The sequence below is a fragment of the Ambystoma mexicanum genome, chromosome 7q (assembly GCF_040938575.1).
Source record: "Ambystoma mexicanum isolate Mex_15411 chromosome 7q, UKY_AmexF1_1, whole genome shotgun sequence".
NCBI classification, from domain to species: domain Eukaryota; kingdom Metazoa; phylum Chordata; class Amphibia; order Caudata; family Ambystomatidae; genus Ambystoma; species Ambystoma mexicanum.
In genome coordinates, this window is record NC_090941.1 from 621725330 (window position 1) to 621747779 (window position 22450).

General features: G+C 48.0%; 1 protein-coding gene across 1 annotated transcript in view; it reads left to right on the forward strand.

The window, feature by feature from the left end:
• Window positions 1–240: 240 nt before the first annotated feature.
• The window catches only part of STARD13 (StAR related lipid transfer domain containing 13), a 634151-nt gene continuing 611941 nt past the window's right edge, over window positions 241–22450 (forward strand). Inside the window, exon 1 of the mRNA XM_069640770.1 lies at window positions 241–661. Coding sequence (XP_069496871.1) covers window positions 535–661 — 127 coding nt within the window. The 5' untranslated portion in view covers window positions 241–534. The remainder of the gene's footprint in view (window positions 662–22450) is intronic.

A 22450-nucleotide genomic window follows, 5' to 3' on the forward strand; every position in this document is an offset into this window, starting at 1 on the left:
AAGATGTTCGCCACATAGTATTACTGGGGGAAACGATTTCCTTTAATCAATTTCCGGGACATGTTTTGTGGGTGAGGGGTCAGCATAAGGGGGCTGGTTGCACTCGCAAGCAGGCTCCACGGAGTTCGGGGATGTTGGGGGTGTTCCTCCTGAGATGAGGGGAACCTGTCAGGCTGGAGCCAGGGTCGGGCTGGGGTGAAGGGAGGAGGGAAGGCAAACGACTCTGCTTCTCTCTCCGGGAGGGTGGGGGCGCCTTCTCCCAGCTGTGTCCGCAGGCAGCGCCCAGGCGAGGCTGCAGTCTGCCCTTATCTCGGCGTTGAGGAGGGGGAGAGAGGGGAGGGTCGCGAAGCTCTGCTGACGGTCGGATTGATGCTGCCTGCGGAACCCCTGTGTGCCGTGCTTTTGGGTGGTGACAGATTGCAGCGCTGAACGCGGGACTTCGAGGGGCTGCAGAGGCGCCTGGCACCCCCATGCTACTCCCTGGGCGGGGGCCAGCCCGGGGCTCCCTGAGCAGACGCCCCGAGGGTCGCCACCATGTCTGTGAAGAGGAAGTCTGGCAAGCAGCAGCAGCTCCGGAGGTCGCTGAGTGAGCAGCTGCGGGACTCGACCACCAAAGCCTGGGACTTATTGTGGAGAAACGTGCGGGAGAGGCGGCTGGCAGGTCAGTCCCACCCTCACCTCTGCCCCCAGACCCTGCGTCTGTGTGTGCCACTGATAGCCCTGGCGTTGGTTAGATTCCGATTCCATATCCATTATCCTCAGCCTAAACAGGCAGCCGCCACTTGCATGAGTAGCATGGCACTGCCTGGGGTGCACCCACACCGTGCACAGGGGCTGCATGATCACAATGCAGCTACCACAATACCCACCTGTCCAAGGAGAGTCAGACAAGCCAGCGCCTGTATCAGCGATGCCACTGCCAGGGCAACCAACGTGCAATGACTACCTGTCCCAATAGAGGCAGGCAACTGGGCACATGCACCCGCGGCTTTGCACTGACAGCTCACATCACACACGTGCCACACTAGAGGGTGGCAACCCAGCACCTGATTGGCGTTGCACCACGTGTAGGGCATTCAATCACACAATACCAGATATGTTTAGGAAAGCCAGACAACACAGCGCCCCCATCAGTCTCCCCCTCACTGCCAGGGCATAAATACCAGGTGTGACAGACAACATAGCACTGCGTCAACGGCAGCCCACTGCCAGGGAACTAAACCCCCAATACCAGGCGTGCAGCCTCATAAACTCAGCGCCAGGGCACAGTGTCCACAATAGAAGGTGTTCCAGACAAGTCGGCATTGCGTCATCACCAGCCCACTGCCGGGGCATAACACCCACAGTGGCAGGTGTGCCAGGCATGTCGGCACTGCATCAGCTTCAGCCCGCTGCCAGGGCATTACACCCACAATGTGCCAGACAGCTCAGCACCTTTATCCGCTGCATTGCACATCTTGGGCATTTAAACCCCAAAAAGCATATGCTCTAGGAAAGCCCTGCAAGCGAGGACCTGCACGAGCGCCTGAAAAGAGCCGAGCATTTAACCCGCAGTACTGACCCAAGGACAATGACATGGCACCTAGTGCACAATGCCCGCCTGCCAAAGTAGAGCTAGGCAGATCACTACGGGGTGCTGTGCCCTCGATCTCGGGACAGGTGGGATGCCACCATTAGCCTGGGCAGTATGAGACTGCAGACCAGTTCTGAAAATATCACACACACACACACACTCAACACCTGGCTCTGAGCTCCGAATCAGTCAATGTGCAAAATGCATTTTTTATGGGCCATTTGAAAAAGAAACATGCCTGGTTGTTATGTTTTCATAAATCGTTTGCCACCTTGCTTTGCACAATGATGTCAACATCAGATGACCTGTCAATCCCATACATTTAAAAAGTCGAGTTGGCCTTTCTGGGACATGAACTTATGACCTGCAGCGCGTGCAAAGATCTCTGCAGCAATCACCAAACTTGGGGCCTCCGTTTATGGAACTTTTCAGTGTGGTGCAAAGTGACTGCACTGGTGCAAAGTGTCTTTGCACCGCTAGCAAACACCCTGATTCACAGAGCGGTGCACAGTGTATTTTTCCGGAGCAAAGTCACTGCACTGCAAAATTACTCTTTGCACCAGGCTAAATGGGCGTGCAAAGAACACTTTTTCAGTGCAAAGTGACTTTGCTTTGACAAAAATACACTTTGCACCTCTCCGTGAATCAGGGTGTTTGTTGGCAGCACAAAGTCACTTTGCACCTTGCTTGTCAACATTACACTTTGCACCACTCTGTGAATCAGGGTGTTTGTTGGCAGTGCAAAGTCACTTTGCACGTTGCTTGTCAACATTACACTTTGCACCTCTCCGTGAAACAGGGTGTTTGTTGGCAGCACAAAGTCACTTTGCACGTTGCTTGTCAACATTACACTTTGCACCACTCTGTGAATCAGGGTGTTTGTTGGGAGTGCAAAGTCACTTTGCACCAGTGCAAACCACGCGTACAGTGCCATGAATTAGGCCCTTACAGAGGGATCAGTCCTGAGCCTTTTAGATGTGGACATGGGATGACTGATCTAGTCACCCCATATGCACACTCTAGCAAGCAGCTAGCGCTGTACAATGATGGCTGTGGGAGGGAGGCTTCGTAGAATGAATCAGAATTGCTTGAGGTGTGATACTAATCATGCATTATTGCATTATGTTGCTCTGCCTGCACTCAGGCAATGAGGAGGGTAGAGATCGCATGCAGCCAGGCAGCGCTGAACTTCTAGCGCACCAGCCTGGAGGCTGCGATGCTGCAGGCCGGGCGAGGTTAGGCCGCTGAGCTTAATGGCTAATCTGTCCCTCCATGCAGCGCATTACTTGCACCAGTTCCTGGGCACTGGCAGGGCGTACTACCGACCTGCCCCAGGAGGGACAGGCAGCTCATCACCTGTATCAACACCATGACACTGATACACCATTAACCTCTCTGTCCACCTCTTGCCATTGCCAAGACACAAAACGCCTTTCCTATGAGAGCCAGGCAGCTCACCCCATACACAGCAGGGGGACGCCGGCTGTGTTTTTGGTGCACACGGTGGAGCACAGCTGCTACTGTGTTGACCTCTTTCCTCTTCTTTTCAGTGGTGCTTAGCCGTGGTTCTTCTGCCTTGCTTTCCAGATCCAGGCATGCCCGTGTTACGTTACAAGCTATCATCCTTCTGCATAGATGCCAACTTTTCACCGTGGGATCGAAGGTCACTTATGCGCTGCTCACACTCCCATGTCACACACTCCAAAAATGTGCATAGCTCCACTCACCTCACTAAAGGCACAGCATGTGCTTTGTCCCTACCACATTGAGGACAATTCCCTTAGAATCAGAGACAACACAGTTCCCTTTTATTTACCTTTTGTGTAATACTGTTTTACTAGCATAGATACGTGTATTTGCCCCAATAGACAGACCTTCCAGGATTTTGCGGCATTAAATGGCAAATTTTGCGGCATGGAATGGCAAATTTTGCAGCACAAACCTTTATTTATTGCTGCATTTTTGCGGGACATTTTGTATTAACTGGAGGGTGTAAGATTGCCACATTGATGGAAATAGGCAGAGTGCAAGGCTACAAGAGAGCCAGGGTATCATCATTATGTATCTTTTGTATTAATTTAATAGGAAGAGTCCCAGATGTCTCTGGCTTGGCAGAACAGTGTTTGATTTGGCTACATTTCTGGTTTAATGTTCATGCCTATTTAATAGTATTAACTAAATTTATCATTATCTATTGTAATGCTGAAAATATTCCCCTTCTATGTTCTCCAATCCCCCAAACACCCACACACCTCTCTCACCAACACACATCTCACCAAATCTCCATCACAACTTACATTCCTTAACCTCTCACTATGTCATACAAATGCTCACGTGCTATGTCAAACTGTCAAGTCACAATTTGCACTCCCCAGCCCCAGCCACACTCCAAATCATACTCCCAACTCACACCTTTACACTCTACAATTCTTCCCGCAATATACAGTCCTTCATTCTTTTGTGCTGCTTCTGCATCTTGCATCCTTTCTCCCATTCTATCGCACTCTTCCCTCATCCTTTTTCCCAATCTGCAGCTCACTGCCTCTTTCTGGCCAACTGCTTCCTCACTGCTTTCTGGCTCACTGACCACACGCTCCCTCTACTTTCTGTACCTCTGCTCGCTCTCAAATTTCTGCCTCACCCACCGCATCACTGCTTCCTCTGCTCTCTTGTGCAGTGCTTCCACCTCTGACCCACTGCTCTCCCTCTGATTTCTTGCTTATCACTTCACATCTCACCCATCACTCTCCCTCTCTCTCATAGTGTAACCATTTTTTTTAAAAAAAATTTAAATGTAGATTTTGACCCAGTTCCTCAAATAATGGGACATTTAAAAAAAGAACAGAGGATATGCTATTTTTAGACAACCCATTTTTCCAAATGAGCAGGCCACTTTATTTTCAAAGGTGACCGGCGCATTTCCACAGGCTTCAGCTGTAGCGCAAATTGTGCGCTGACCAGCTGCCTTGAATGGTGTTCTGGGTTGTTTGACCGAAGTGTAATTATTTGCGGCGGAATTGACCGTAGTCAATTTCGCTGCAAATTGATTTGCATTTCAGCCAAACAACCCAAAATGTACCTTTCACCACCACCCCGCCCCTCCCCTACTTAACTGCTTGGTCACTGCCGCTTCCCCGGCAACCCTGCGGTGCCAGATCCGTTCCTCTAACGCGGGTCGGATCTGACTCCGCAGGGTCCCTTTTTCGTTATTTTCTTTTTTTTTCTGTCCCCGCCTCCAATTTTGAGGAAAAAGGGGAAAACACTTCTGCAACCACCCTAGACCAAAAATACTGAACATGGGGAGCGGGTGACACCCTCGTTACACATGTTCAGTATTTATAAAAATGGATCGAATAGTACTGGACGAAATAGGTCAATTGTAACATTCGATAGATTTTTGTCATCAAAATGGGCAGTACTTTGAATAGAATCGCTCTCCCGACAGTGTTCTGCAAGCTCCCAGCGCCTTTCACAGGGACAGGCCCTCCAGGTGCCTGCCGCTGTAAAATGCAACCCAAAAAATGCATTTTTATCCTGTTTGAGGAACAGAAATGCAAGCGACACAGCAGCGGTTCATACCTTAAAGGAAATGCATGACAGGGTCAGGAAAGACCCTGTCATGCAGTGGCAGCCACACATCCCGTGCGCATAGTGTTGCCTACAATTTCTGCACATTTAAAAGTGCATCTTGCTTGGAAATGAGGGATGCGCTTTTAAATTGACAGAAACGCCACTTTATTTGATCAAGGAGGTGAAAAAGGCCATCTGGATGGGCGTGCTTATAAAATGTGCCCATTCATGTGTCCCTTGTGGATTGGGCTGCACTTTTTTGGGGTGCAAGTGGTGAGATGTGTTAGCGCATTTTATGTCTTGTGTAAAAAAAAAAAGTTGAGAACCTGGCACCCTGAGTATTGATTTTTTTAAAACAGTAATTTTTTGCAGATTACTAGAAAAAAAATGTTAAAAAATACATTTTTTGAAAAAAAATGCTGTTTTTGCCCAAAACGGCCGTTTTTGCGGCATTTTGCGCAAAACGGCCGTTTTCGCGGCATATTGCGGGATCGCAAAATCGCTACAAGCTGGAGAGTCTGAATAGAGGTGACACTTAAGTGTGGTTTGTGATTAATTTGAAAGACAATCACTTCATCTTATTTGCATCCCTCAGGTTCAGTGTGCACTGCATTGTGCTTTTGGATTACTGTTTAATAGGTGTTCACATTGGATTGCACTGGAGTGCCTTGTGATCTTGAGCAAAACAGTTTTGAGAAAGTGTCTTCACTAGCAGTAACCTTGACAAATGGAATCATCTGTAATTAATACATGTAGTGATAGGGCAAACACAAATATCTAAATGTACAATTCATCCAATTGTGAACACTTGTATATTAGTTCATGGTGTATTTTCAGAAATTAGAAATGAGAATTCCTATTTCACCCCAGTCCCACAAATAACGTGTGTGTCTGACTCCAAAGCATTCATTTTTTTGTTTGTTTTTATTATGTGGTGGCAAGGCTATACACTGCTGGGTGGGAAAATCTGCACACTTTAAGTCACAGGCAGAAACAGGCTTCAGCAAATTGTATGAAGATGAAAGGCTCACTTTGTATGTAAAAAAAAACATTTCCCGGACAGTCTCGGCAAAACCGCGTCTGCTCACCTTAGGGACTGACCCGTCAATATCTGTATCTTTGGCAATGTATGTGATTAGCAGCGATGCCAGCGTAAGTAGTGCCCACTCCCTGTCAATGCTGCCTGTCAATGTCAGCAACACGCTTCTTGCAGCATGTCAACATCCACAGCTCTCGGACGGCTCCACTCAGCATCAATGTCTGAAGAGCGGAGGATAGCACAGGGGCAATGCACTGGTCTTGGAAGCAAGACCACGCCGAGCAACAGAGGTTCGATCCCGTATTTGTGCTTAGAAACCGATGTTCTAAAAAATAAATGCCTTCAGCACGCCACTCTCCCTGCCCCTTCATTGGCTGCAGTGCCCTGTCATCCCGTCATTGTCTAGAGCACACTGCGTGCACACACTCTCCATGTCTGAAGCGCTCTTATGCACCCCTAAACGCAGTTCCATGTTCCCAGCCTATCAGCGCCAGCTACTGATCAACGTCTACAGTTCCCCAAATCCTTTCTTGGCAATGTCTGCAGCTCCCTGTCAAGGTTGCATGCTCCCTGCCAATCTCCTCTGTCACTGTCCTCACTGTCCGTGCCCTGCTCCGTGTCCATTTCAGCAGCTCACTGCCTCGATTTGGACTCTCGCTTACAAAACTGCACACCGATTGTCAGGTATTACGAAATCCACCTAACACGCCCTCCAACCTCACCGACCTGTGAGAGACCTTTTCCCCACTGCTGCCGTTCAGCGTGATTGTAATATGTCCACGCGGAATCCCTGGCCCCGTTATTCCACGTGGAAGCAGAGCCAGGGGTGTCATGTTTACATAGTGAGCATCCTGCACCCCGAGCTCTTCAGAAATGCCCCCCTTTCTTCTCTTGAGTACAGGCAGGGGCTGTAGGGCACCCAATACTATTGAGGTAGCCCGAGCAGAGTCCTGGGAGGGGAGATAGTGGGATCTTTTGCACAACACAAATGCTTAATTGAGGAATGCAGGAAGCGCAATGATATGTTTTTCGAACTCACGGTTTACACACGGTACTAAATTATAATTTCGCACTTTACAAATTCAAGAAAGGAGAGGAGGTGAACTCTTTTTGAAATGTGCAGGATAAGAGAAAAGTTGCTACACATCAATTTTCTGTTCTAATAACGATAGAAATAATATGTATTATTACAACTGCAGTGCTTCTACTACCATCACTAGTATTGCTACTAGGGCCACTGCTACTAGTATTAATAATAATATTCATAATATTAATAATTATAACAATGTGCTAACAATCCTTCTGGTTAGCGAGCGTCAATAAAGGTGCTTAAACTGACCCGTTTGCAGCATTACCCTTCACCATTCTGGCCCCTGCCTAGACAACACCAGCACTCCACAACCCACTAAACAGCATCTTTGTTGCAGCAAACACACAATTGTAACCCCATTGTAACCGTTACCTAAATGCTAGTGGTGTACAGTCACAGCCAATCGCCTCCCAACCTGCATTCCCCAGAGACGGCAACCGGCAGCCCGTGGATCGCGGGTTCATCAGGGAGGCAGTACCAACAGCGGTAGAAACGACATAAACCATGCTCTTTGGAAAAGATACGGCCACATTTATTTTTTTCCACATTGCAAACCATAAAGCATACACCAAACTTATTATTGTGACCCGAAAACGCAAGAATTTATTATCAACACAGGCAGAAATTAATTTTTCGTTAGGCAGTTATATTTCACAAAGATGCACATAACAATTGTAATTCTCCCACGTGACAGGTGGGCCAGGTGGAACTGTAAATCTCCACCCCCAAGGGTGCAATACAGCGGTGAGGTCCCCCTATCACGTGGACCTCTCCACCATACCCTTGTTAGGGGGTGATCCCCGTAGGCACCCTTGTCTTTGACCGGCACTGACCGCCTCCTGGCCCCGTCCACACTTTTGGCTCCTTGTGCGGAATTCGACCAGCCACACGGTGGGTGTGCACACACCCGTTTTTCTTTTGTAATATTAAAAGAAATTGAAGGATGGTAGATCAGCCTCTGGAAAATGTGTGGGTATATTCCCACACATTTTCCTGTGTTCACTGCATGACATAGACCTGTGCACTCTGGGGGACACAGCCTACAGGCACAGTCCCCCTGTCATATTTATGGGGATATGACAGCCAGGATTACACCATGCCATCTCAGAAGGGGGAGGGCAAAACCTTCCCTCTGCATTGTCCAGCCTAATTAACTAACGAAGGCTCCATAGATCTTCCCTGTCCACCTGTTTCCCTCTGCTGCCGGCAACCTTTGATATGCATCGGTGTCAACCTGAAGCCAGCTCCAGCCTCTCAGTATCAAGGGCAGTCAACTGTCATGGCTGGGACAGCTGTTTACAGTAGTCACCCCCGCAGGGAAACCCCATTTAGAAGGTATGGAATTGTGGTTTGCAGAAGAGAGAAGTCTGCTCACCCCGCAGCTTGAGGCGAGACCTGCCGCTTTCATCAGGAATCACAGAGAGCTCAATTAACCAGAGGGACCATTTGACCCACAACAGACAGGAAGATGGGTGGGGCTTAGTATTACATGTTTTCACCCTTTTACCTTTTCTGTTGCAAAGCACTCTGGTTATGACCCCATGCACACAGGAGATTGTTGGTTGGGACCCAGGATTTGTTCATTAAGGAAGGCTTAGCCTACACCAATCACTGTGGCCCATTTGGATTTCAAAGAGGGCTGAGCCCCTCTTTTGGGCAGATGATCTGAAGCCTTTGCAATGAGTAATAAGAAGAACTCAGCATTGGACCCTGGCTGAAGGTTCATTCTGCCTTACATCTTCCGCCAGTGAAGTAAGGCAAGGGCCTCTAAAAGAGAAGCAAGATCCCTCCTCAAAACATCTCTGAGGGAAGAGAGAAGATACTGAATCCAGAGGACCTTCCAGCAGCACCAAACCAGTACCCAGCCAGCACACAGTGTGCCCTGCTAGGCTCTGCAGCAAGCTTCCTAGGTGTGTAACAGATTTTATGGCACGGCACACTCCAGCCAGAGACGACTTCGACTGACGCTGAAGGTGGCACACAATAAAACACGCCTTTTTATTTGAACCCTGTATTCTTTCTTGAAGAGTCACCCAACCCGTCTCACACGCACCTTAACAAACTCCCCGTGTTGCAATGGACCATGAACCAGGCCGATGTGTAACAAAGAAATATTTATTTATTTTTAAAATTCAAATGAAAATCAGAGCACAACAACATTTATGGAAGCAATCACCAGTGTGGTGACAATATAATGCAAAATGTTATAATACAATTAATTCAACTTTCTGACATCATCTGCATAAACCTTAAATAGAAATGGAAATAAAATCACTTTTCTTCACAAGCCTAGATGGCACATGTTATGCACTCCCCCTGCAACTCTGTTACTCACCACCACCGTTCAGGCTGGGACATTGAATAGAAGACCTCAATAGACCAAGATAAGGAAACCTCAGTTGGACCACTCCTCAGCAGGCGGAATTCCGAGCAACCTCTCCTCCACCTAAGGTGTACTCAAAAACCGGCCTCCTCAACATGAGGGAGCTCTTCTTTGGAATATACATCTGAGCCGTTTATGAGTAGACCGGCAGAGATGTTGATTACATAAAAGAGCGGGGAATATCCACACCGCCAAACCAATGCTGTAATGAAATACAAACTGATTAGCGTAAGTCGAGAAAAAAGACAAGCATACACTATGACCACAACGTGTGAATAATACCTGGTACTGTGGTTTGGAAGTCTATGGAGGATGAATCTATGATAACCCAAAACTGAAGATAATATAAGCACTCTGAACCCAAAACAATGTTGGAATAATTAACTAATACCTAGACAGCTTACCCCCTGTGGTGTATATGACAGTGATCAATCCGAGAACACAGTGCACAACGGAAGGATAAAATAAAAAAAAATGGGAAGGTTAGTATAGGGTACTTCCCGGGCGAAACGAGGTCCGTGCTAGGGTCGGGTAGGTGCAGCGATTCAGCAAAGCGTCCAGAGGTGCACTTAGTGATATGAGTTTTTCAATATGTCCGGAGGTGAGTTCAAGCTTGGTTAAGGTTTTATTGTAGAGATGGTCAGAAATGCTGAAGGATTGATTATGGTAGGAAAAGGAGAACACACCAGTAGAATTGTAAAAGTGAGCAAAAAATGTTCTTACCAAGTCTGGAGTTAGCCCGCAATCGGAAGTGCGAGAAAGGGTCGCAAGCGAGGTGTGCTGAACATAGCTGTAAGATGAATGGGATCTGCAGCCGCAAAAGGGAGAACAAGCAGCTTGATGCAAAGTACAAATGATGTGGAGAGGTGGAGTCCAGTGGGCAGTCCAGTTCGTCAACGATCGAGCAGCGAAGGTTCCAGAGGAGTAGGCGAAGAAAGGTCGAAATGGATAATCCGATGGTCAGAAAGAGAAAACACGATCAACAAGGTTCTGAATAATGCTCTAACTAGAAGCAGCGTTGTGCGGGATTAGCTTCCATTTAAACTGATGCTGTGAGGTGGAGTCTGTGTACCCGCGTCGCAGGCGAGATCAGCTGACTGATCACATGACCATCATTCCGCTCTTGCGCTGAGGTGCACGTGGAGTGAAAGCGTCTCCTAGGTAACTTCCAGTGATGCCAAACGGGGGCAGCCAGGCATCAGTATAGAAAATTACAACGTATGCCCATGGTACATCTATGCCTTGAGGGGTGAGGGGCGCGCAGGGACCCAGGTGTAACAAATACTCCCCCAAACACTTGAGAACTAAATTCTGTGTGGATGGAAAGCAGTGGCAACGAGTCAGCAAGAAGAAGGAAAATTGTTTTTTAAATTCGAACCACCACCCCAGGATAGGAGGTCAAAGAACAAAATGAAAACCTTGAAAATGAGCAAAATAGCATACTCGGATTTCACTGGTTACTTAGAGATCAGTTCACATTTGCGGTAGGATAGATAGAACAGAAATTTGTGTGGCTGCACTAAAGAGACAAGGAAGCTTACAGGCTACTGAGCAGGGCACTAAAGCAACATGAACACAGGTGAGAAAATGTATTTTGTGGAGGAAAACAATGCAACAAAAATCATACGCGGCAGAATTGCAATTTCTTACTTCACATAGGCTTTAAACTGGCAAACAGCTAAGAAAATGGGCTTAGCAATCAAAATCGGATATCGTTTTTTGGGATGGGAAACAAAGACACAGAACAGTTAGGATACTGAGGGGAAGGGATGCTCTTTATAGGATGGTGATATGGGTGTGTTATGGGAAATGCAAATTGGATTTTAAAGAAAGCAAACTACACAGGCAAAATCAGTTTTGTTAGCACAATGATTAGTTCTACTGGACCTATATTTTAATGCTATAATTAGTAAAAACACTCAACAAAATTGTTACTTTCAAAGTGCAACAATAATGAACGTGAATTTTAAACAGGGAATTAATTAATGTATTCCAAATGATACTCGGGACTTACACAGGTAACTGAAGGAAATAGAAAAGAAATATGCTAACAGATATAGACTAAACAGATTCTTCTAGGCAAAGGGTGAACAGAGGATACTGGCAATTTGGAAAATGACAAGGGTTTTTATGGGATTTTGATACGATTTGAACAAGAGGCAAAGTAAAAGAGTGGGATAGGAAGTTTTTGGGTACTGGGTGATGGGATACTTATAAGGCAAACTTGGGTAATTTGGACAGCTAGCAGGGCCTGTAGACAGCAGGGCCACGGATCTGGTCACGGGCAGCGGAGTCAAGAGGTCTGGTTACTGGGTCAGCTGTGCTCTCCTGGTGGGGAACAGCTGGGAAAAGTCTGGTCACTGTGGACAGTGGGGTGGGTCAGCTGGGCAAAGAGTCTGGTCACTGGATTCTCCTAAAGGGGATCAGTTGCCTTTCCTTCTTTCTCCCTGGATTATTGGCTATGCCTGGGTCTGGATAGGTGGTTCTGCCTGGATCTGATCTGGAGTCTTGGAATCTTGAAGGGTGAATTGTGAATATTGAATCTCCCCGTGTCTCCCTGTCTACCCCTTATATAGCCAGAATGACATCAGAGAATTTTACAGTGTGGGCAGAAGTATCCTGGATTTACCCCCTGAATGGGATAGGCCAGGCTATTGGGGTCACCCCCTCACTCCAGGCTGATTGGTCCAAGGGAAGTGACCTCACCTATGGTGTGTGCATTTTATGACTCCCTTTGTCTCACAAGCCTATTTTTCACAAAAATGGGTTCTGGAACAAAACTTCATATTTACAATAATCACCATCCTAAAAAAAATCAGATAGGCAGATCCCATATTTCACAAGGAATATGCCGTTTTGAACGCCATGTCTTGCGATGTTGCCTCATTCATGGGCACAATTCTGCCATTTTCAGGAGCACCGTTTTATCTAAAATTCAGCAAATGGCTACACATATGCATAATGGTATTTGGCATAGTTTCCCCAGGTTTAATACCTGTGCCATTTATGCTTCCCCCAGAATTGCATTTTTCCTGCCAATTCAGTTCACCACGTGCCAGAAAGATGCACCTAGTCTTATTGTGCTTGTCCAAAAATCACATTAAAACTGTCATATATTACTGCTTATTCATATTGCGGGGGAAAATGTCTTAAAGTATAAATGTCCTGCATTGTCAATGAGGTGGATTTGCCAAAGATGTGAGTGGGACTGCCACCCCCACAATCCAAATTGTCTCCCCTGGATCAGCTTACACAAGGGTGTCCATGACTTCCCTTTGAAGTCCTCCAGTTTGAATGTAGAGGAAATCACCCCTGAGGCAAAACTCAGGGCTTCACCCCCATCCTTTATCATTGGGAGCAGTTCTGCCTGGCAGTCTGGGAGTACCTGTAATTATCACACTTGTCAGGTCCATAAGAACAGGGCCCCCGCCCTTGCAGCCTTAGTCACGGGTAGGTACAAAATTAGCCTTGCTGCCAAACTGGTTTGACAGAAATTCCAGAGCCTCAGCCAGGATGATTTGTCTTTTGGGGGTGGAAACAGAGCACAGTACATATCTTTGCAGTCCCTCTCCCCACATGTACAATTGTGTTTCTGTGCGAGCTACAGTATTTTTTCACAATGAGCATTTCCAATCTAATTTTCTGCTTTGTAAAAACAGATTCTCTCATGTCTATTTCACAACACATGTTTTTTTCCTGCACACAGCTTCCTTTGCATTTACTTTCCGAAATGCTTTTTATAGATCTGGTCAGTTTCTTGACACAGAGATATGCTTGAAAATGGTTTCTTGGTAATTGACACGAGGCAAGAGAGAGTATCTTTTCTTTGAAGTACTTTGCGTGTGTTGGTTTATTTCAAAAAGTAAATCCAAGCCGCTGAGGACTTGAAGGAGAATTTGTTTGCTTTTCATGGACTTTACTGATGAAACAGTGCTGTTTCTGGGTGGGATGGCATTATTTGATGGTGTTCAAAATTAAATACACGGACAGGACTGTGTTTTAGTGGAACCAAACCGTGTGATGTTAAAAATAAAAGTAGCACCAGTGCGATGCCGTTTTAAATGTAGGTCATTTTCCAGTGCAGCCTTGAATGTTTAAATGACAGAACAGCAATGCACAGCCATTCTGAATTTGAGTTGTTTTCTCTGGATTCACGTGAATGACAACAAAATGCAGCTATTCTTGGGGTGGCTGTTTTCAACTCTCGCCCCATATGTGCTCAGCAGACAAAAGCACAGCCATTTTTGGGTGACTGCTGAAATGCAGTTTTTGTTTTAGGAGGGTTCTGCCTAAGGCCTTAAATGTACCCCACATGTAGGAAGTGCCAGAGAACCTCTGAACCAAACCAATAACAAGGCAGCTGTCTGCAACACTCTCCTAATTGTTGGGCGTCTGCCTTAAATGACGACACAAGCTCAGTGAAGAAGCTAGGAGTGCATCGACAAGTAACTACCAACGCCTGCCTTAATGGACATTTTTTAGCCTATTCAGTCCCTCCAGCTGCAACCGACTGCACCATTGACTGTTGTTAATCCGCAGTCACCAAAACAGTGCAAAACGCCTCGACCAGTGCTTCAGAACAGCAGACCAGCACTGAGACAGTGATTCCTGTCCCTGAGCTGCTGTGTAGGCCAACCTGCAGCCGTCTATCCAGCCTCCTTCGCCGAACTGCCTGCCGCCTGATACCCTCAGCTGTCTCCCATCTTGAACCCTGTTGCAGAAGCTGCAGAGCCACCTGAAATTGACTCTACATTGTCTAGCACCAAGAAAGTCTACAAGCACAGGGTACATTGTGGTTCTATCCCCGTGGTCCTTCTCCAAAGGCCACTAGTGACATTTTATGACCCATTGCTCCCTTTGTGTTGAAACCAAGTATCCTTGAACTATTGAGATTAATTACTATACCGACTACCCTCCTGTCAGTATCCAGAGTGCATCCTTATTCCTTCTTTGAAACTGTCTGTCCTCTGCATTCCTTTTCAGGGTGGGTTGTATTTTGTAGTGAGCTAGAACTGTCTGTTGTGATAATAATTAAGTAGATATTTGTATACAGTAGATATTGTGACTGGGCAGTCCCTTTTATTATTGGGTAATAAATGTATTTTCGCTGTCGTGCAACTAACGAACAATACACAACCTTGTGGAGATAAGCCAGCCGTTCTGTCCACATTACCAAGTTTGGACAAGGAGATTTATAATTTGCTTGTGTTTTCAATCTGTTCAGATCCCTTTTTATGTACTAGAGGTGTAGTGTTGATTGATGATTTAGAAACCAATATTCATCGCTGGACCACTGGTGCCCCAGAAGTTGATTCATCCCACCCCTCGCTGCTGGACCCACACCAGCCCAAAAACCTCTCAGTGGGAGGCAGGCATGCCCTCACCACTGCACCCTACCAGCCTCGGGGTCCCCCTGTGGAAGGGCAACTCAATGTCCTGATGTTCCTCCCCACATGCCACACATGCCCATAATTAAAGGGAGGGTGGAATGGGAATTTAGAGAGAGGTGAACTTCCTTCCGTCAGTAGGTGCGGCAGTGTATCAGCGAGCGGTGATGCAGGGCAGGAGAGGGGAGTGGGAAAGCCAATGTTCCTGCTGTCCGTTTTACCACCCGATTGTGGCGCCACTGGCCGCCTGCTGCCACCACCCCGCAGGCTTCTCCCTTGTAAACCTTAGGACAGACCCTGACTGCCCCTATTTAGTCCAGGGTGGCTGCTTGCTGCCACCCTCAGTTTCTGCCGCTGTTTTGGTGCCTCCCACTCTGCCCAACCCTGCGCTCCCCCACCCCCCACCGTGATGTGGGACTCACTTTCATGGGCTCAGGAGGGACGCAGTACCAACGGCAGAATAAACAACATACACCATGCTCTTTGGAAAGATATGGCCACATTTATTTTTTCACATTGCAAACCATAAAACACACACCAAACTTATAAATGTGGGCCAAAAAGATTAGCAACATAGGTACACACATTATTTCTCTTTAGGCAATAATATTTCATAAAGATGCACATAATAATCATGATTCTCCCACATGACAGGTGGTCCAGGTGAAACCATAAATCTCTACCCCCATGGGCACAGTACAGCGGTGAGGGCGCCCCATTACGTGGACCTCCCCACCATATCCTTGTTGGGGGGCGATTTCAGGAGGCACCCTTGTAAATGACCAGCACCGTCCGCCCCCCTTTTGGCCCCTCCCCATTGGACCATCACTGTACGGGAACCACACAATGGGAGGCAGACTGTGCCCTCGCCACTGCACCCTACCGGCCTCAGGGTCCCACAGAAGGGGCAACTCAATGTCCACACGGTCCTCATCCACCTGCCACATGGACCCCCAGTCAGAAGCACTCACCCCCCCCCCTCAATCCATGTGGTGCATATCGGTGCTAAAAAGTTCTCCAGAAGTACATTGATACCCCTTGCAGACAAGCAAACGCCATCCGTGTGCAAGTTCTCAGATCCCCTCACCAGTCCTTCGGCCACAACCCACAGCCGCCCACAGCTGGATGCCAATGCAGGCAGTACATTGCTAAGTTTCCTTGCTGATATGTTCAGAGGTCTAGCGGGGCCTGGCACTCCCCACCTTGTCCTGGGGATAAATTGCCGACCAGGCAATCACAGCATTGGGACAAAACCTGCCCATCCAGCCAAACAGAGAGACAAGCGATTACCTCACTTGTTTTCAACCCAAAGAAACCAGGTTGTTGCTCCCAACGTGTAGGATCACTAACCCTGAATCAGGCAACTGCAGGGCCGTACTCTGTCTGGTCACGATATCCCAGACATTCCCAATCCGCATTCCTCCATGCCCGATCCAGTACACCACTGCTCCCCGGGCACCTCAGCACTTTTGGACATTCACGCACCCTTTTTTCCATCATCCAGAAAAAAAGAGTGTCCGACCACCCATGTTTCTCGAACCGATGGCATCCTCTAAATCAACAGACAAAGCAACATGTTATGCATGGGACAGGCGTATGATACAATTCACCACATTACTGTGCCTTATCCCCTGTAGGCCATTCAGGCATACCGCTAACATGACAGGTGAGGCCAAATGTAGCCCATGAAAGCGCCAGACTTCCATCTCTGACCTTCATTATCTGGAAAGCCTCCAACCCCAGCCCGGCTGCCGTGGTTGCTGCCCCTATTCGGAAGGAATGCGGCGCAAACCCTAAGCGCCCCAGGCCAGTCTCCACTAGGGCCTTCTAATAAAAACATCCTAAACTGGAATCTTGATGCTCCCGAGCAACCCTGGGCCCTCTTCACCCCATCTCAGTAACATGTACTCCCCCCCCCAGGGCTGTAACCGGGCAATATCAACCTGTCCTCGTGTCCTGCCTGGGTCACTCCTGACCCTTTTCTCTCCTGATCAGTTTTAGAGTGCCGTACCCATATGTGGACCATGGTTCCACTCAGAAACGAAATGTCAGAGAATGCTAACCTCCGTTGTGTCTGCTCTGGAGGCTCCCACTACTTCCCTGAGCCTAAATGCCCCAAAAAAAGCTGTGACAAAGGCAGCCCAGACAGTGCTGCCTCATAGTTGTCCCTGCATATCTTCCCCAATGCGACCGCCAACATTCTTAGTTTGAGCAGTGCAAATGGGCCTCCTATTCACCCTGGTTTCATGCCCAGCTTCCACCAGCCTGCCAATGCCCTCTTACCTGCAAAGTCACCAGACGGGCTGACTGCCCAATCAAGGCCTGCGACAAACCTCACTGCCACCACCTTCCCCCTGGCCGACCCCACAGACACCCCTCCCCTGTGTAGGTGTCCCAGGAAACTAATCAGTGAGTCCTGATAGAACAGGTCGCCCATCCCCATGCCCCACAAAATGCCCTGAATTCGCTGAAGGATTTCTCACAGGCAGCTTTTTTTTTCTTGGTCAGGGAAACTGCGATCAGGGTTCCTAAATCCGGACTCCAAAGAGTATCGGGAAAAGGGGTCATCACCTCCTCCGCCTGAGGGAGCGAGCTCTGAAATTCCTGCATCTTAAAACGAGATAAGGAGTCAGTTGTGTTATTCATCACTCCCTGGTAATGCACCCCCTCTTTTAAACACAACAAAACTTGATGTTTCAGTAACCTCAGTACCATGGGCCAGGACGCCCTTTGATTATTGATGGTCATGACTACTGGCGTGCTATCTGACCAAAATTTCACATACCTCCTATGCAGCCCCCCCACCCCCACCCATATCGTGAATTCAACAACGATGGGGGTTATTTCCCAACAGGTCACGTTCCTAGTCAACCTCCTGCTGAATCACTCTGCCGGCCACTCATGCCCACACCATTTGTTTCCCCAGATTACACCGAAGCCCACATTCCCTGTGGCATCCGTGTACAGCCCAATCTTGGCATTCGAGTGTGCTTCCTTTGGCCACACCTGCACCCCATTGAACTCAGACAGAAAGGAATCCCAGATTCTGAGGTCCTCCTTAATGGAAGAAGATAATCTTGTATGATGGTGCTTTTCCGTCATCTGAGCTATTGCCCCTGCTATAGCGTGTAAGAAAGGTCGACCCATGGGAATAATCCGGAGTGCAAAATTCAGTTGCCCCGCCAGGTGCTGCAGTCATCCCAATGTGACCTTCTTAGCGCGTAGATAGACACAGACCGATTCCCTGAATCCTCCACCTTGCCCGCCGGAAGCCAGTACACTCCCAGCATGGAGTCTATTTCGATCCCCAAAAATGTGATAGTGGTGAACGGCCCCTCTGTTTTGTCTTTTGCATATGGTACCCCCAACTTCTCTGTCACCACTGTAGTGCGTTCAGGCATTGACCCGACCCTGACCTCCCCGTAAATAAGAAGTCATCCAAATAGTGCATCATTCTGGCCCCCATGCACTTTTGCTTAGTGACCCATCCCAGAAATGTACTGAACGTCTCAGAATCGCTGCAGGATATCGAGCACCCCATGGGCAAGAATTATTTGAAGTAAAACGGACCCCTTGCCTGGAAAACTAGTAAACCATAATCATCTGGGTGCACCGGGAGGAGTCTGAATGCAGACTCGATATCAGAGTTGGCCAAGAGAGCTCCCTTTCTGAGCGCCTGCAATTGCCCAAGCACCTCATAGAAGGATGCATATCTCACCGAGCACACCTCATCACTGATTGTGTCAGTCACCGGTGTCCCTTTTGGGAATCAAACATTATGAATCACCCTAAACTTGCCCTCTTCCTTTCTTGGAACAATGCCCACAGGCGAACACACAAAGTCAGGGAGGGAGGGGGGCATTGCAAAAGCCCCCTCGCCCTACTCATCCTCTTCTCTTTATCAATTTTTCCCATCAAGACACCCATATTACTAGAAGCAGAAAACGGATTCTTTGGCACTGACGCGCGTATGGCCCCCCTGCAGCAGGTCTACCCGGATCAGCATGGGCAAAGTGCCCTGCCCCAGAGACCAATCACCTGCATTATTTGTGCTCCCCGTCCTTTGCCCTCTTGTTACATTTGGGCGCAGGGTGTCCCCCACCCCAGAGAAGGAGCATGCATGCTTACATTTGCAGATTGTCCTGGTACAGGTCTTTGTATTAAATGCCCAACATGTCCCTTTTCTATCCCATGATTCGGGGGAGGTCCGAAAGTGCTGCCCTGTCTTTTGTGCCCAAGCCCCCTGTGCTCGCCGGGCCCGTGGGTGTATCATGGTGCAAATGACCCACAGGTCCATAGTCCTGGTCCCCCAGTCCAGCTGCACGCTCCCTACTGTGGAGGACCTGAACCTTTCATCATACTTTAGTCATGCCCCAAATTTACATTTACGGTACATGGTGAGAATTAGGTGCAAATATGACAGCAATTTCTGATTAAGCTCGGGGAAATATCTCCACTATTACTACTGAGAAAATTGCAAAACATGTCGCCCAATTGTTCTTTCCATCCTCACTTTATTGTCTTTCCGCTCACCATTTGAGTCCTTCACCTCCTCAGAAACCGTATAGTTTAGTAATGAAAACACATCCACAAATGTGTCCTTCCAAATGTTGTCTTTCAACTCTGGTGAAACGTGCCACATGGGCATACCTGATGGAGTGGCGATGGGGGTCGAGATTGCCCTCCCCTACTGAGGCGCCCGCCGGAGGAATACCCATAGTCCCTTGTGTTCCTCCCATGCCCACACCTACCACTGGTGTCACTACTGTAGGCTGACCTTGACTGGCCCATCCCGGTATCGCTCTAGCATTACTGGGGGCTGTCCCTAGAGGCTCCAGGGCCCCCAATGCTCCTCCTGCCCCAAAGCCAGATACTGTTGGAGGAAGCTGTCCTTGCCCCGCTGCCACCAGCTCTACGACGGCAATGTTATTCCCTGACCCTGCGGCCCATGGACCCCCCCATGATACTGTTATTCCCCAGCCACGTGGCCCATGGACCTCCTACGCTACTGCTAGTAGCTGACCCTGTGACCATGATGTGGTGGCCATTTGCTGCCCACACAGTCCCCCTTGTGCAGGCCTAGCGTATGCACTGGAATTCCCATAAAAACTGCTGATGGCTCGCTAGCCCCCCTGGTCGGAGGGATGATTGATTCATCCCTATTTTGGTGTGACAGTTCCCGACAGTGAACACTAGATCACCAATCTGTGCTGCCTGCACTCCCCACCCCCTCAAGCTTCCACCTGGATTCCGCTGTTGCAAAGGTGCCCTTGTTGGTGCACCCAGCTGAGGCTGATGGGGCACCAGCAGCCCCAAAGGTGCCAGCGCCCACCCGCAGCCCAACCCCTTTCTGGGTTGCCCCCCCTCTGGTTAATTGAGAACTGCAGTTTTGTCCCCTGCACCTTCGAGTGGCATGGTGTCCCCATCCCCTCTGAGAATTGCATTATTGGTGCCTTCTGCATCAACACAGACACCACTTGCTATTGTGTTGAGCTGCCAAATGCTGCTACCTTAGGTGCACCCGGAACTGAGCCCCTGCTCACCGGGCCATCAGCTGGCAGAAGTGCCTGGCTATTTTCCACAGATGGTGCCCCTTTTCCTCATTTCCCCCTTGCTCCTCTTTTCTTTTTTGCTGGTGGAACGGCCTCCCTTGGGGGCACATTTTTTCTTCTGGGGTGATAGTCCCCTGTCCCAGTGCTGCTGGCATCAGTGGATGTCCCCCCTCAGTTGTACTACCCAGCTGGTCCATTACCCTAGCTAGCCCTCTTTCCTGGAATGAAGCAAAGAGAGCTACCACTTCGGATTGGTCTATTATATCTGAAAATGGACTCTCGCAAGTGTTAAATTGCTTTAAAATTGTCCTGTTGCTCCCTTGCGTTTTCCTATGCTTGCAGCTGTGCCTGTAAACACAGAAGAAACTGAGCCGCTGAACTCAGTTCTGGTGTGCTCCGGTCTGGCGGGTGTGGACCATTCCCCCTTGTCTCTCCCACATATATATAGAACAACCCAAGAATCCATAGAAGAACACTAGCTATTAAACCAGGCACAAGTAGGCCATAGACCGATGAGAGGAACGGAAACAGCCCTTCTCTCAATTTGGGATGTTCTAAAGGCAAACGCAGACTCACACAACAGTACCGCTTTGATACTTCTAGACCTCTCTGTGGCATCCGACACAGTTAACCACATCCTCATCATGAGATTGGAAACATTTGGAATCACCGACAACGCCTTACTATGGATCAAATCCTTTCTTACAAACAGAAACGATATGGATGAACCCTTTCAAATCCAGCCCAAGAGGATCATCCTTCTCCTCATTACTATTCAACATCTACCTGTCTAAACAATCAAGATCACTGAAAGACACGGCCCCACCTGTTAAAACTAGGCTAAAAAAACACAAATAGTCTATAAATACAAGACTCGCAAGAAGAAAACACAACATTCGAGAACTGCCTTTGTGAAATGTACAACTGAATGAACTTGCACCACTTCAAACTCAACTGAGGCAAAACAGAAATAATGATCATCACAAAAAAGGAGGAGACAACCAATACATCCCCATGCCAACAAAACTTGGTAAAACCCCAGCCCCATCGTCGTTTGTAAAAAATTTGGGAGTCCTGATGGACAACAAACATACTCTAGAGTAAGTAAACGCCCTAATCAAGAAATGCTTCTTTCTCCTACAAGCGGTAAAAAGGATCCTACCATTCCCGTCGTACACTAACAAAACAATTACTGTCATCGCTCTTATCATGTCCAGAGTAGAGTATTGCAATAGCTTATATCTAGGCATGCCTTAACGACTTCTAAAAAAACTCCAACTCATACAAAATGCGGTGGCCAGACTGCTATTTAAACTTCCTCAAAGAGAACACATCACACCTGCGCTGAAAGCGCTACACTGGCTACCCATCAAACAGCGAATCAAGTTCAGATCAGTGTGCATCACGCACAGAGCAATTCATGACCAAGGCGCAGAGTTCTTTAGGAAAAAAATAATCGTACATTGCACAACAAGGCCACTCAGATCCACCAGCGACATCCGTTTGGAACCAAAACCATACAACAAAAGAAAACTCAGAGGATCCTCTTTCTCTCACCTCACCCCAGACACCTGGAACAAACTATCAAAGAGCATGCGTAGCACAAGAGATCACCTCCTATTCAGGAAACTCCTCAAATACTAGCTCTACGTTCCATAACCAGAAAGAATGCCTATAGGGGATGCACAGCTGAAACAATGCTGAGAGAGAAGCCAACCCCTTTCCCTAAGTTATCGCCGACCAACAGAAGTAAAGGAACATCAATCTACGGCATATCAACCTAGCAATTGACAGGTAGATAATCTAGAATCAACTAAAGCACAATTTCAGATTGACTGGGATGGAAGGGTAAGTAT